This window comes from Crocodylus siamensis, chromosome 10 (genome assembly GCF_052110815.1).
Source record: "Crocodylus siamensis isolate JL-2025a chromosome 10, ASM5211081v1, whole genome shotgun sequence".
NCBI classification, from domain to species: Eukaryota; Metazoa; Chordata; order Crocodylia; family Crocodylidae; genus Crocodylus; species Crocodylus siamensis.
In genome coordinates, this window is record NC_143404.1 from 73164068 (window position 1) to 73179919 (window position 15852).

Genomic DNA, 15852 nt, shown 5'->3' on the forward strand with positions numbered 1-15852 from the left:
GACAGAAACGATCTGTTATTTTATAAAGAGCACATTAGTGCAGCAAAATGCACTGGGATTGCTCTCGGGGAGAAGGAAGCAGAAGGCAGCCGGGCGGAGGGAGCAGGGAGGCAGAAAATTGGGTGGGGGGGAAAGAGGTGTGCCCAGTCCTGGCTGCAGTGGTCTGCGAGCGAGGCAGAGGGGCGAGTCCAGCCCACGGTACCGAAGGGTGCCACGTTGCCATCCTGGCCGCTCACAGCGAGATGGATAACCTTTCCCTGCTGCTTGATCCTGAAGCGAGGTGGCACTGCCCCGAGGTGAGCGATGGAGAGCGAGATGAGAGAAGGCAGAGAGGAAGGATGGGGAGATAGGACAGGGCCGTCTGCTCTCCCCCCAGCCTGGCTCCCTTTCCCCTCCCTTGCCTTGGCCAGGTCCATTCACAGCACACGGAGGGCAACGGGGTCGATTCCAAATTATTCTCGCAGCACCAGCAGAGACGCCACATTGCCAGCGCCGCACAGACACGGTCCAGACCCACACGCCACAGAGCCAGGCTTGAGCCCCTGCAACGCAGGCCGGCAGACCGTGTCCCTACTGGGCTCACCACCTCGTGACGACGGCTGCAAACAGTATTTGCCAATGTTCAGAATTGGGGCGAGCGACACGCGGTCTCCATGTCACCTCGGGACCGGAGCCCAGGGTGCAGGATGGCGCTAAGACGCATCTGCTGAACGCCTGCAGCCGCCTGTCCACGGGTGCAGCCCCCCCCCCGAACCGCCCCTGCAAACCGCTTCTGAAAAGAGCCTCTCCTCGAAGTGCCCTCACACAAAGGTCTTCGGCACCCCCAAAGAGCTACGGCCACCCGAGCCTGCTGCCTGGCCCTGGCATCTCTCTGGGACCAGTGAGAGTAGCAGTGGCGCTGCCGGTCTCTGGAGACCAGGGCAGCGGGGCAGGCTCCGCTTCTCCCAACTGCCAAGGCACCGCGAGCGATTGCGATTCGAAGGCCCAGCATTGCAACATGTTCAGGCAAAGCTGGTTCCTGCCTCCTACCTGCACCTCTCCCATCTGCAACCTGCGCATAAGGTGCAAAGCTACAAAAAATACTCCCTCTGCATTTCTTCCCTTTTCTTTTTTTTAATAAGAAACCTCTCTAGTATTTTTTCTGTGAGGGAAGCAGCATAGACAGAATTGCTGATGGCCTGGAGCACAATCAAGATTTCGCTGGACTGCGTTCTTGATCAACCGGGATGCTGAGCACGTACCCACGGGCCCAAACACACCCCAGAACGCCTCGCCTGCACACAGCCGCTCTGTGCGTGCAGAGAAACATGCGCACACACATGCATCCAGGCCCACACAGCCAGATCCATATGCTCATGAGCGCACAGGCCCGCTGGCAGGAAGAGCCACGTTTTCAGTCTCCTCGGCTCGCAATCCCTGGGAACGAGGTGAAGGCACAGATGTATGACATCATCACACCGACTCCAACGGAAAACCAAACCTGCTCGGGGCCAGCGCCAGGCAGGCTCGCGGGCACGTGCCAGGGGAGAGCATGCTCCGTTAGAAAAAGAGGGCATCATTTTGCATTGCAGCAACTCTCCGCAGCATTCCCGCTCAGCTGACTGACATGCAAATTAGTTTAATTATTTCTTCTTCTCAAATAAATTATATTTTGCAGTGGCTGCAATATGTTGTGTCAGGCAAAATTACATTCAATATTTTTAAACTAATTGATGTCAGCCTTGAGAAAACCTGATTGACAGCAGTGAGGAAACGAGGCTGCTACCTAAACGGGTTCCTAAATTAAAATTAAACATGCCGTTTTCCTGCATTTCCTTCAGGAGTTTGAATGCCATTAATCTGCAAAGACCAAGCAAAGAGAAGTGGAAAATACGCGGAGCACGAGCAAGCTGCTGGGAACGCGGCGAGGGAGCGCCAGGCCCATGACTGGCAGCTGCCGGCTTCAACCTGGGACCAGGGGAAGGATGTGCGGCCCCGGTCGAGTCCGACGCGGTTCCGGGACGGGGCCGTGCAGCGCCGTTCCCAGGCAGCCGACGCGTCTCGAGACCCGGCTCCTCTCCGCTTCCTTCCTGCCCCGGACAAATCCGGCCGCAAGAGGACTTCGCTGTCCGCAAGGCGCGTTATCTTCCACGGCGCCTCGCAAGCCCAGTACTCAGGGCAGCCCGTGGCACAGCGCACGTGCGCAGGGACCCTCACCCTGCCTGCAGCGCTTGGAGCCCAGGGATCCCCAGCCCCAGCAGCGCCGAATCCCGAGGTGCACTCCACAGTAAAAGCTGTTGTTCAATTAACCAAAGTTACCTAATCAGGTCGTTTTCCTCATGCTATTTACTGAGACACTAAATTCCAATGATTTCATGCTGTCCCTGCTTTCTGCGCGCAGCAGATTGCAGCACCGATGGCATGTAACCGCGGGCAGCTGTCGCTGCGGGACGCTGGATGTTTCAGGCGGAGGCTTTTGGCAGCAGGAGGTGGGTGTCGAGGGGCGCCTCCACCTCGCCCCCACAGGCAGGAAAGCCATGCTCTGCGACTTGAGGTCCAACTGAGCTCCTGTCCGGCAACCCTGGACCGCAGGCGGCTGCCCCGCTGCACCCGGCAGAGATGGGCGGCACTCGAACAGGACTTCTCTCCTCCAGGCATCCAAGCGCTGGAACGGCCACACGGTTCAACACGCTGGGCAGCTGGAGCGGGGGCCGCCTTGCCACCTGCAGATGCGGGCGCAGGGCGGTCCAGGCAGGTTGTGCGCCCAGGGCCCCTTTGCAGCTGCGTGCTCTCATTCTTGCAAGGGGACCTCAGTCCCCAGAGCACGGTGCTGATGAGAGACACGACGAGTCCTGTGGCAAGTGGCAGCGCCCTGGGGAGAGGCCTCCTTGCCACGAAGCTGAAGCGGGGGCATCGCTGCCGTTCCCAGAGCCGACATTCAGGATCGCAGCGAGGCCAGAAGCGCGAGGGAGGGACTTGCACCCCGCTCGTGAGCATCAGGGCGCAGGTCCGAATGGAGCACTTGGGCACTCAGCTGCCCCAGGCTTGTTGGAAGGGGGGTACACCCACGCTTCTCCTCAGTGAGAACCGAGCACGGCTGCCTACACGGGTGGGCAAACGGCCCTTTGCACGTGCAAGATGGGCTCCCGGCGCGGCTGCAGCTGCCAGCACATGACACGGGGGCACCCACCCTCCGAGGACGAGCTGCAGCCGCAGCCACTGCTCCTGAGGCGAGTGGAAGTGAAGTGGCAGCAGCAGGTACGAATGCATCGTGTGTAGAGAGCTCTCGCCTCCCCCAGGCCCTGCCCTCGCTCAGCGGCTTGAGAGTAATTAAATTGCGTCCAAACACAATGCTCTGATTAAAGCCGGTCTCCAGCAGGAAGATTTATCATCTCAATTACCAGCATTGGACACAGCAGTCAAGGCCTCATCATTTCACATGAGCAAAGAGGAAAACAGGAAGAGAATCGCTAATATTAGCCCAAGGAAGGTAAACAGCTTGCGTGAGAGATGGAGATTTATCTCTGCAAAGGCTGGGGCTGGTCCCAGGTCAGGTTTGCTGAACAAGGCCGAGTCTCCTGCTGGATGCACAATTACCAGGGCCAAACCGTGTGCCCAGCACCAGGCAGCAGCACTGCTCGCCCTGGAACCGGGCGCGGGGAGTGCATGGACCCCGAGAGCCACAGCCCCGGCTGCTCGCTCCAGGGACCACAGCACCGGGACTGGGCAGCAGCCAGGTCCGAGCCAAACCTGCCTCCAGCTGCTGGCAGCCAGAGCAGATGAGGGTCCAGGAGCCAACGCACAACAGCGAGCGCCATGCCAGCTCCTGCTTCAGGAACTGTTGTGGGGCCCAGGAGGCACAAAACCCCTGAACTGCACGTCCCGCAAGCACTTGATGACAACCTTTGCCCCAGAAGCATCCACTCTAATGCTCGTTATTTTAGGAAACCAGCTCCGCACCAAGCAGGATCGCCTGGGCTGGAAGAGGCTTCCCCTGGGGCCCGCATCCCACACGGCTGAACGACGGGAGGGAAGTCTGGATGGAGGATGGGGCTGGGTCCTGGACAAGGACCTGAGGGCTGCACACCACGGTTACATGTGGTTTAAGCAGTACCAGAAGACAGACCCTGCACCGGGCTAGGGTTAGAGTTACCCACATCTCCCGTGCTCACCCGGCTGCCACAGCCTGTCACCACCAGCCTCCAGCCTGTCATCTGCTCCGAGGCCCCACGCTGAAACTCCTTCTGTCACTTTGAAGGCCTTACCTTTACAACTGCCCTTTCCACCAGAGAATTCAGACATAAATTGTACTTTAAATTCAATATCAGTCATTAATATTTCATGATTACAAAACGTTAAGGATAATGTCACTGGAAGGAATGTCTGGACAGTTAAAATGCATGAGTCAGAACTGGGTGATGGGGAGAAGTCGGCATACTAAAGAATCTCCCCAGCTCCCGGAGTAATCGGATCTGACAGCCTCCCTGCTGGAGGGGAAGTGCAGCTTTCGCTGCCTTGTTCCCAAATCGGAGCTGCCGTGTATAAATATTTTCCTTCTGATTCTTGTCACCTTGTGTTTGCTGCAAGAGACGCGTCGCTCGGCATCGCCAGCACCCCCTCCGCCGTGGCCCGCTCCCTGCCCGCCCTCGCCACCGTGCCCTTGCGGAGGGAACAGCCTGTACCAGCACAGGCAGCCAAGGAGCCTGGACACGCAGCCCTGCTGCGCTGCCAAGGCCTGCCCGGACCCATCAAGTGTCAGTCGGCGCTCTCGACAGCACGTGGCATGACAGCTTCCCTGCGAACACGCTGCCCGCGCCAGCCGGTGCGGCAAACAGCCACTGTCCTCAACGCCAAGCCCCCAGGTCACGAGGGCCCTAGGCCTCGGGGCAGTGCCAGCGTGCACCCCCCAGGCCCGCTGCGCCCCCCGCCTCTGCAAACGCCCTCGTCACCTCTTGCAAGGGATTGAGGCCCGGGCGCCAGGAGAGGGGCCCAAGCGGCAGGGACTGCGCCGGGCAGGTGGGAGCGGCTGGGCCAAGTCTGCCGGGGTGCGGGAGGCCGATCCGCTCTGCCCTGTTCGAGGGGCGGGTGAGCGGCGAGGCGGTGGCCCTGTTTCCCACTGCTTGGCAAAGCCGTGATCCCCTCAGCGCCAGTGGAAAGAGACGGCGGAGGAAAGCCAAAGGGTCAGGTCCATTGTCTTACTGGGAAAAACCTGCCGGGCTGCACATAATGAGCCCAGGGTCTGCGCATACATTACGGGGAGAAGCCGGCTTCGAGGGTAATCTCTCCAGCCCCCTACCCGGCAGTCGAATGCCCGTGGTTAATCAAAGCCTTTTCTTTTTTGGCGCTATTATTATTTATTTTCTTTTCATTCCCCAGGAGCAGCTGATTCAAAGCCTCTGTGAGCAGCAGGACGAAGGGTTTGTTCTTTTCTTTTTCCAAGCGAAGTAGAAAGGATGAGCACAACTTGTGGGGGGCGATTCTGCCCGAGCCCGGCTTCAGCAGCCGCCCCAGCGCTGCGACAGGCGCGCGCGCCCAGGGCTCCTCGCAGATGAGCGGTCCCGAACCCAGCCAGCACGTCCCCTTATCCCACAGGGAAGGGGAGGGAAGGCAAGGCGAGGAGACGGGACCGGCGCACACCGCACGTGAAGCCCGGAAGGGCTCGCGAGCCCATCAGGACCGGAGGGGCCGGGCGGAGGCTTTGCAGCCGGGGCTCCCGAGCAGACATTTCACGAGACAGCGAGCGAGGCTGCCGAGGCAGGTGCTCCCTGCGGCGCGTCCTGGCTGCCCCAGCACAGCCCGTCCTCGGTGCCCAGGCCCGAGCGCTCCGCTCCCCGCCTCGCGGCCCAGCCAGCTCGCCCTTCCCGCATCTCAGTATCTTTCCGGCCACGCTCCCTCTCCAGAGCGGCGTCTGGCTCTCTCTCCAGCTCATCTGTATTCACCCACGAGGCAGGTGCTCCTTCTCTACCTGCCACCATGCTGAATATTTATTCACCAACAAAAAGCGCCTTCCTCTTAGTGGAACGGAGTGTGCCAGCCCTCTCGGGGAGCGGCAGCAGAGGAGCATCAAGAGGCGCGCTCAGAAATCCTCTCCGCCGCCTGCCAGCTCTTCCCCGCGCTGCCTGCGGTCCTCCCAGGCCCCGGCGAGGGAGCTGACGGGCTCATCAAGCGCAGGTGCTCGTGTGACGGCTGGGGCGCTTGTTCCCTCGCTGGCTTTTTGGAGCGCAGAGGAGCGGGCTGTGCACCCCGGGGGAGGCCTGGGGCGGGCACCAGGAGCGCCACAGCAGAAGAGATGCCACCACCCACAGCCTGCAAAGGCCCAAGGCAGCAAATCCAGGAGCATCTCCAGACCTCCCAGGGGCCCTTCAGGTTCACCCTTCCTGCAGCCGCCCTCCCCGCAGGCAGCCCCCCACAGCCCGAGGCCGGCCCGCCTGGGCAGCATGCAGGGGTGAGGGGAGCCGTCCTCAGCCAAGGCCCCGCCACTGCCCACGGCCAGCGCCTGGCACAAGAAGCCGCCAGATCCCGACCCAGCAGAGGAAGGCCTGGGCCCAGCCCGTCTCCAGCCGGTGCTCAGGCCCCGCAGTGCCACTCGAGACAAGCGCTGCCTGGCGCCCGCGTCCCTGCCACCCACGCGGTGAATCCAGCGGCAGGACGGACGTGAAAGAAGGAGGAAGCGCACAATGTAAACACGGGCTCCCGGGAGCCTCAGAGGCATCTCATCAGGTGCGAACGCAGCAAACGAGCAGCGCAGGGATGGCTGGTGGCACGGCTGCGCAGCCAACACGGGTTTTGATTAGTGTTCATCAAAGGCACCGCCCGACCACGGCTCCCTCATTAATGCATGAGTCAGGAGGAGTATTTTTAGGCTGTCTGGGGAGATGTCAGACTCCGGCTTCTCGCAGCCCTCGCCGCAGCCAGCCTCTCCCCTGCCCCGTCACTTCCACGCCCGTGGGCAAAGTTGTCCCCACCCCAGCTGCAAGGCTGCCCACTGCCCACCCCGCGCCATGCTGCGCCTCACCTGCTTCCATGGCCAGCACCGTGATGTTGTGCCAGCCGGCCGTCTCGCGGTCCAGCACCTTGCCGGTCACGATGGCACCAGTGTTGGTGTCGATGTCAAAGATCCTCTCCAGGTCGCTGCTGCGGTCGATGGCGTACCTGGACACGGCGAGAGAGGGGTGTGAACGGCGGCTGGGCACTGGCCTGGCTTCTGCCCATACTCCTGCGTGGAGGGGTTTCCAGAGACCATCCTCCACCAGGACTGACAGAGCCCATCGCAGCGCCCAGCCCCGCGGGCAGTGAACAGTGCTGAAGCCCTTCCCCAGCCAGGCACCGCACCCGGGCAGTCACCCCAGTCCGGGGTCTGGCAGGACAGGAGCATTGCATGCACAACTCAGAGAGACAACACGAGCGCAGCGTGTTCACAGATCAGAAGTGCGGTGGGTTCACCTGGCGCCAGACCCAGCAATGCCGAGGGCTGGAGCAGGGAGTTCCGTGGAGCGACAGGCCAGAAAGCCAGCACGAGGAGGTGGGCAGACGGGCAGGGCATCGTCCCCCGGGCCCTCACCCCTGCTTGCGGGAGGCGGCAGACGCTGCCCGTCTTGAGTCCCACACACCATCGATGGCATCAGCCCTGGCACCGAGGGGCTGCGAGCTCCTGGGGGCAGGGAGCGTGCCAGCAGCATGGTGCCAGGGCACTCTGCCCGGGCCCCACGCAACACCCCCAACCCAGCGTTCGGGGCCGGGAACACGGACGGCCGACAAGTCAAACAATGTGATGTGATTTCATTGTGTTCGGCATCGCCCGCATGCACGGCATCGCAAAGCGCTCAGCAGAATTAAATAATAGGAGACAGCGCAGAGAACAAGGGATAAATTACCAGGAGGAGAGGCGCGAATAAATTACAGCGTTCAGTCACCAGGCTGATAACGGGGGGGACGGGGGAGGCAGAGCGGAGCTGGGGAAGGGGGAGGCACCAAGAGCCGACGAGGCAGGGCGAAGCCAGGACGCTGCAAAGGGCCAGGGTGAGGGGCCTCGGGCGCGAGCGCTCTGCAGGCACCGTCTGGAGCGGGTCGGGCATGGCTCGCGGGCGGCACTCATGCATCATCTCTAGCCGTAAGTTGCCAGCTCCCTTTGAACCGGTGCTAGCCCGGGGCTCCCACCACCGTGGCGCAGAGGTGCCGGCCCAGGCGGGCAAGAGAGAGAAGGGCAGACCCGGCACGACCCAGCCCGCCCGTGTTGGCACATACACCCGTGCAGGCATGTGCTCAGCCAGGCAGCTCCTATCAGCACCGACTGGCCTCCACCCAGGCCTGAGCCTTGCCAGGGTCTGCCTCCATGCCCTGCCCCAGGCCCCAGTGGATGCTGCAGCCCGGGACGGTGCTTCGCTTGCCATATGGCTGCCTGCGCCTCTGGTAGCTGCCCGCCCGCTTGCTTTGTCCTCTGGTCTTTGCGGCACAAACAGAAATCTTTTCCCATCAGAATAACTGGGGAGGAAAAGCCAATTGCTGCAGAGAGAGGGGCCCCTGGGCCGGGCAGCATCTGGCATCCGCAGCCTCCGCGCGTGCAAGGGCCAGGGCCGGTGCAGGGGAGCGCAGCATCGCGCCCTCCCCGACCTCTCCTCACAGGCCTAATTGTTTTGCTGCTGGGTTTATTTTCAATTGTGCCCAGCTCGGCCTTTCAGGATTGACAGTCCTTCTGCGGCGCGGCAGCCAGCGCAGGGCCTGGGCCGCTACCTTCCCTGCGAGCCGGTATCCTCTGCCTGATTCGAGCGGGGAGGCAGGAGCACGGGCTGAGCTCGCCTCCTGCACCCAGGCCCCGAGCCTCCCCCGAGATCCCGGCGACTCTGCTCCACTCTCTAGTCTCTCTCCGCGCTGGGCACCAGTGCCCACTCCTCACACTTGGGGGGCCAAACCCCACATCAGCACTGGGAATGTGATGGACCCACACGCTCACTCTGGCAAATGAAAGCCTCCCTCCTTGGCCCCTGCTTTCAGGCCGAGGGGAGCAGCCAGGCCCTTCCACCATCTCTCATTCCTCCCTGCACTGGAAAGAGCCAGCAAGACCCCCGTCCGGGGCCAGCGCGAGGCAGGAGGGATGGAGATGCAGCACAGACACGGGAACACGGGGACGCACATCAGGCACCAGACATGGATGCAGTCACCATGTGGGCCACTGGCAGGCAGATGCCGGGGCGGTCACGCAAACAAGCAGTGGCTCCAGGCAGGGGCCCATGCCCCTGGGACACTGGGGACACCGCCGGGGTCGTGGGAGGGCGGCTGGGACTCTGGCTCTGGAAGCCGATGAGGCTGGAAGTTTTCTCCTCGTTTGATCCCAGCACTCATTCCTGTCCAGGGCAGGGGGTCGGACTTGATGATCTGTTCAGGTCCCTTCCGACCCTAGAAACTATGAAACTTCCCCAAGGCCACAGGCGCGCAGGGGGCTGCAAGGCGAGGTGCCCACGCTGCACCTACACGAGTGCAGCACCACCAGTCCTCAGGAAAGGGTCAGCTGCGAGCACCTCAGGCCTGGGGTGCGAGCGAGCAGGAGCTGCTGATGATGCCGAGCAGACGCAGCTTTTTGGGGGACGGTGGCTTCTCTAACGGGCCCTCAAATCACATCGCCCAGTGCTGAGCCCTGGCGCAGGGAGGCCGTGCCAGCGGCTGCGCAGGGCCCTGGCGGATCTGCCCGCCCCCCCTCCGGCCAAGGCCAGCGCGGCGCTCGGACGGGGATGCCGCGTGCCGCAGGCTCCGGCCCCGATTGGCATGCGGCCCTCGTTGCCCCGTCTCCGCTCTCCCTGCCGGCATCGCCTGTTGTTTAGATGTTACAAGTGGCTGTTTAATTTAGCCAGCTTCTTGGTGCTCCTCATCCTCCTGAATGCCTCTCGAGCAACCCGTTTCCTTTCTCCCCCAAGCACCCGGAGGAACACGTTTGCTACCACGTGTGCTGGGTTTCGTTAATGGGAAGCTTTTCAAGCAGAGTGTGAAAAGCTTTTTGTTGGGTTTGTTTTTTCTCCTCTCCCTTTTGTGTGGAAGCAGGTTGTAGTGCTCACTGTGTTGTTGGAGTCTATAAAATGCCCGTGTCCAACACATGTCTCTGGATTTGGTGAATGCCAAACAAGAATATCTCTGAGAACCTTAAATCCCAAGTAGCATCTTCCCCGTGCTGATAAAGCCTGGAGCGCGTACAATCAGAGCACAGGCTCCTGCTGCCAAGAGGAAAACAAAAAGCTCCCATACCCACAGGCGCACGTACACAGTTTATCAACGCATTACCCATACAATGGCGCGGCTGAGAGCAATCGCATCTGCGCGGGGAACGCGGCGCAGGAGCCAAAAGCCAACTGGAACAGAACGTTCCTTTCTAAAGGTGTCCCAGCCCCAGCTTTGTCAGCATCTGAATGAGGGACGGGACAAAGCAAAGTGCTTTCTCGTCAGATAAAGGTTTCCTGCTCATGTCCCCGCGGCCTTTCGTGCCCCTCTGGGCACATCCAGGAGAGCTTTGTGCCCGTTAACCCCGGCTCTGGCGCAGCGCCCGTGCTGCGGCCGGCAGCATCCAGCCGAGGCCCGGAGAGGCCCGAGCAGCTGCTGTCACCGCAGAGGCCAGCGCCGGTGCAGAGCCTGCTGCTGCACGGCGGCCCACGGGCGCTCAGCATGGTCTCTGCTGGCCACCAGCGCTTCCCGGAGGCCTGAGGCACGAGCTAGCTCAAGCAAGCGGCTCCGGGGCTCCTCGGCCACGAGGCAGCCGGCTGCTGCTCTGGGACGCCTTTCCCTCCGTTCCTTTCCACGCTCCAGGATCTCTGCAGGGCGACACGGTTCCCAGGCTCAGATGGGCGCAAAGGAAACTGCCTGTGCACCTCCGCATAGCCCGCCACTCCCAGAACACGCGTCATGCCAGGGCCCAAGCAGCCTTTTGCAGGCACCTGTGCGCGCGCGGGGCCTGGCTGTAGCCATCCTGCCCTGCCCCGGACACACCGGATCAAGTCCTGGGCTCAAGCCAAATGCAGGTGATGACACCCCGAGATGCTCCCTCGCACCCTGGAGCTCCCCGGGCTGGGAACAGGCTGCCAGGGGAGCCCACGGGACAGGCCGTGGGCACCTGTGATGGCTCTTCCTGCCTATTTGGCTAAAAATACCCGCTAAGTCTTGTTAGAGGCAGCCCAGTCAGCAGGAGTTGGAAATGCTGATGAGGCCAGAGGCACTCGGGGCCGCCTCGAGGGGAGAGCGAGCCGCCCCTCCCAGCGCCCGGCTGCAGCAAGGAGAAGGGGGATGGCTGTGTCTGCACCGCTCCCGCACGCGGCCCTTGCAAACGCCGCCGAAGAAGAGACAGCCTCTTTCCTTCTCCTCCTTAGCAACAAAGGACCAGAGTTGAAGGGAATCTGCCGAGCAGTGGCAACTTGAGAGGATTCGGCGCGGACTTCAAGGGGCCAGATCAAACCCCAGCAGGGCTGTCAGGAGGGGCTGCACTTGCCAGCAGCGCCTGCGAGAACAAAAGCTGGCTCTGCGGCCCCACCCGCGAGCAGAGCGCTTGGACGGCGAAGAGGCACGGGGCTGCCTCCCACGGACAGACGTGGGTCACGTCCCGCCCGGGCACTGGCAGGACTTGCGAGCTGGTGCTGGTGCCGTGCGAGCGCCGGGGCTCCCCACGCTGCACAGGGAGAGCAGGGGCAGCACCGGGACCCCATGCCGGCAGCTCGTGGGGCCAGTGCTGCAACGGGAAGGGTGAGCTGGCCTCAAGCCCCAGGCTTGCCCCCGAGGCGGCTCAGGGGCGGGGATGCGGACGCGGCCTGCTCTGTGGCGAGAGGCGCTGCAGACAGGCGAGCGGGCACACGGACGGACGGAGCCGCCAGGGAGCCCTGCCGGGCTCCTGAGGAGCTGTTGGCCTGGGGGCAGCCGCAGGGACGATTCCTGCCTGAGCGCATCATGGGACCCCGCTGCGAGTCTCCCTCTCTTTGCCCTCTGCCCCAGCACCAGCCCCTGCCCGAAGCGGCAGAGCCCAAGGCCCACAGGCCTGCGCCGCAGAGCACGCTGCTCTCCCCGCAGCCCCGCGGCCTTTCAGGGGGGCTTCCCGCTGCCAAGGACATGCGTAGCACAGCAGCTTTTCATCCACACTGCTCACAACTCAGGCCCGTTGGCAGAGCCACGGGGCCACTTCTGTGCCCTGAGTAATAAGAGCCTCGCTTGGCAGCAGCGGGGAAGGGTCTGTGCAAACATGCCGCTGCCTGAACGAGGCCCCTGCCCACACGCCGGCGGCTTTGGCTCTGGACACCCTGCCGCACTCAGCACCTCGCTCCGGCTCCGGCCCCGTGCCACCAACACTGTCGTTCTTCCTCATGGCCTGTCTGTCATTTCAAGTCACCTGTTGAAGCTGGCTCAGGCCCGCGGCTGCTGCCCGCCCGTCGGTCCCAAGTCTGAGCCAGCATCACCCCGATGCCCCCGTGCCGCTCGTGCAGCCGTCACCTGCCAGTGACACTCCTGTCACTCACACGGCCGCAGCTGCCCCTGGCCAGGCCCTGCACGCTACTCCTGTCGCTCACCTGCCAGCTGCCCACCCTGCATTGCCCATGGCCCTCCCAATAGCAGTGCAGGGACAGAGCCGGGAGGGGCAAGCTGCTCACCGGACAGGGCTGTTGGCGGCGTCGGGGTCCAGCGCGGTGACGACGCCTACCACGGAGCCAACGCGGGCGTCCTCCTGCACCTCCATCAGGCCGGAGGGCGGCCGGAACTCGGGGGGCTCGTCCACATCCAGCACGGACACGCGCACGATGGTCTGGTCCCGGAAGGTGCCCAGGTCCACGAACCGTGGGTCCACGAACTTGTTGAGGGCCTCCACCACCACCGTGTGCACCCGCTTCGACTCGTAGTCCAGCGGCTGCGGTGCAACAGGCTGGCATCAGCGGCGCCATCCCTAAGCCCATGCTCCTGCCCTGCCCCCTACCACACCCCCAGCCCACAGCCCCGCCCCCTACAGACCCCGCTCAGGGCAGGGCAGGGCAGGGCAGGGCAGGGCAGGGCAGGCAGCGTGGTGGGAGCCCCCGGCAGCCCGTGCTCCTGAGCTGCTGGGAAGGCGCAGCCGTCGGGAGCTGCCCTGGGGGAAGGACACCCGCTGCCTCCCACCCTGCCCGCTCCCACTGCGTGATGCAGACATCAGCATGCACAGGGCGGGCGCGAGCAGTTCCCAGCGGCACGGGGATCATTAATCACCTGGTGATTATTGCTACGGGAAAGGTGACTGGAAGGCAGCAGCCTTGGCGAGCCACTGCTTGCTCCCGCCTGCATCACGGGTCTGCGCAAGGCCCATGTGCTGGGCACGGTCCTCCAGTACCGGGGCCCAGCTCTCCACTGCGGGACAGCCCAGCCCCCCCTGGCCCCTGCTGACCTTCTGCACGAGGACCACAGCCTCCTGGGTGTTGCTGTCAGTGGTGACCCTAAACAGCTCCACACCCTCCTCATCCTTGATCTGGTACATCATGTCCGTGTTCTCCCCCACGTCGGCATCCTCCGCCTTGACCCTCCCAACTGCCGTGCCCGTGGGCACCGTCTCTGCCACGCTGAACTGGTACATCTCTGCAACAGGGGAGGAGAGGGGCGGGGAGTCACGGCACCGCCTGGGCTGGCCCCGAACACTCCCGACCAAGCGCTGATGGGACCTGTTTGGGACAGACAGGGCTGGGCGTGGGGGGCATGAGCAGGGGTATTGCACCCATCTCTAGCTGGGGTCCCCCCAGCCCTCCTGGGTCCCAGGGGGGTTGCCAGGGCCCAGGCCAGATGGTGCATCTCCCTGCCATGCTCACTGCAGCACTCCATCCCCTGGACTTGGCAGCGCCCCCTTGAACCCATCACCCGCCAGAGCCCAGGCCCCGGGTAGGCTGGGCCTGGCTGCAGCAGCCTAGGATGCCTCACTCAGGCCAGTCTCAGCAATGTCCCGTCCCCAAACCACCCTGCCAGGGGCTGCGGCTGTCCCTGCTGCAAGGACACAGACACTGGGGGCCCAGCCTGCACCCCCCGGGGGCAGATGTGCCAGGGCCTGAAATGAGGCGCAGGGTAGCTCTTACTCTGTGAGAACCGTGGGGGGTTGTCGTTGACGTCCGTGATGACGATGGTCACGGTGGTGGATCCCGACAGGCCGCCCAGCTGCCCTGCCATGTCCGTGGCGCGGATCACCACCTCGTACCGGTCCTGCGTCTCGCGGTCCAGGTCAGCCACCGCCGTGCGGATCACGCCTGCAGGGGCAGAGGGGCAGCACTGAGCCCTGCGGCACGCTGGGCGCTCAGGTGAGCTGTGGGGGGGAAATGCAGGAGGCCTTCCCAAGGTCTGAAGCATTTCACGGTGAAAACGCTGCTCCGCCACCCCCTGCCAGGAGCCGGGAGGGGGATGGGCAGAAACGCCGTCTCTGGTGACATTTCCAGCGTGGCAGACACAGGGGACGCGGCTCGGAGATGCCAAACCCTCCCCACTTCCCCTGCAGGTAGCAATTATCGCAGTGATTATCGCAGGGAGGATTTATGGTGATGGACCCCTGCCTGCCTGGGGCTGCAGCTCCCTGGCTCTCGTGGGCAGGAAGCCCCCCCGTCCCCCCAGCCTGCCTGACATTCAGCTCTGCAATTACCGGGGCTCTCTAAGAGCAGCTGCCCAGCCTCCACGGGAAGGAGCCGCCTCGCTGGCCTGACCTCCAGCAGGCTCCCACGGGCTCCGCTGCTCCTGCCCCTGCCCCGCCGGTGCCCTCCCTCACCGGAGTCGCACCCGCCGCAGCGGCTCGCTGGCACCAAGGGAAGCCACAAGCAGGATACCCGAGAGCTCCCCTGGGCCGGACAGGGTGCTGCCTCAGTCCTATGACCTCTGGCCCAGGAACGCAGCAGGGCTGGGTCCCAGCCAGCGACACCGGTCGTCCCCCCCCACCGGCACGGCCTGGCCCCCCCGCGCCTGCCATCCACAGGAGACTGGCTCCTACCCGGGCATCCCAGGAGCAGGCAGGGGCTGGCGCCAGCCCTGCCCCTCTCCCCTTCCAAGGCTGCGTCTGGGAACGGCACCGTCTCCTGGAAGTTTAAGTGATTCTGCTAATTAAAGGGGTCTGAAGCATTTCATGATGAAAATGATCCTTGTCAGCCTGGCAGCGATGGATGGGGAGAGGAGGAGAGACGCTGCGCAGGTGCTCAGCGTGGCCAGAGCGGCATCGCTGCTATTTATAGACCTCGCCGCACCCCCGGGAGCTCCACTCTGGCCTGGGCCCTGGGCACAGCCAGCTCCCGCTGCACCAGGATGCTAGGCACTGTCCCAGGATGGCAAACCCCAGCTCCATGGGCTCCCAGCCTGCACCCGCCTGCCCAAGCAGCCCAGCAGCAGGTGCCAGGGCAGCACCGAGGCTCCTTTGTGAACAACCAGGTGCAGAAGGTGCCTCGTGGAAGGACGCCAGGCCCCGCCGCGGCTGGAGCGGGGCTCTGCAGACAGCCTACCTGCCGGGGAACGCACCCACAGAAGAGCCAACTCCTCGTGAGGCCGTGGATGGAGCAGAGGAAGGGACCGACCACCCACCACGACCTACCCACAGCACCAGGGCAGCACCACCTGCCCAGACCCAGCGACTCGCCCCCTCCACCTGGGGAGCCACCCTGCGCTTTCCTGGCCCCATGGACATGGCCCTCCGCAGAGTACCACAAACCCAGCTCATCTCCCAGCCCCACCAGCATCTGTTATGGGCGAATAATGCAGATGCAGGACGACGCTCTCTGGCGCTGGAGCCAACAGCTTCCAGCGTGAGCCAGGTGAATCGCAGCGCAGTCGCCAGGTGAGGGGACACAACCACCATCAGCTCCGCGCCACGGAGCCACTCGCGGGTGAGACGGACGCGCCTCCCAAGAGGGCGAGCACCGTGGGCTACTC

General features: G+C 63.5%; 1 protein-coding gene across 2 annotated transcripts in view; it reads right to left on the bottom strand.

The window, feature by feature from the left end:
• The window catches only part of CDH22 (cadherin 22), a 70417-nt gene that overhangs the window by 13899 nt on the left and 40666 nt on the right, over positions 1-15852 (bottom strand). For both annotated transcript variants that reach the window (XM_090020661.1, XM_090020662.1), the window contains exons 6-9: positions 14028-14195; positions 13352-13539; positions 12591-12844; positions 6995-7131 (exon numbers count right to left, since the gene is read on the bottom strand). In XM_090020661.1, the coding sequence (XP_089876787.1) occupies positions 6995-7131; positions 12591-12844; positions 13352-13539; positions 14028-14195 (747 nt within the window). The remainder of the gene's footprint in view (positions 1-6994; positions 7132-12590; positions 12845-13351; positions 13540-14027; positions 14196-15852) is intronic.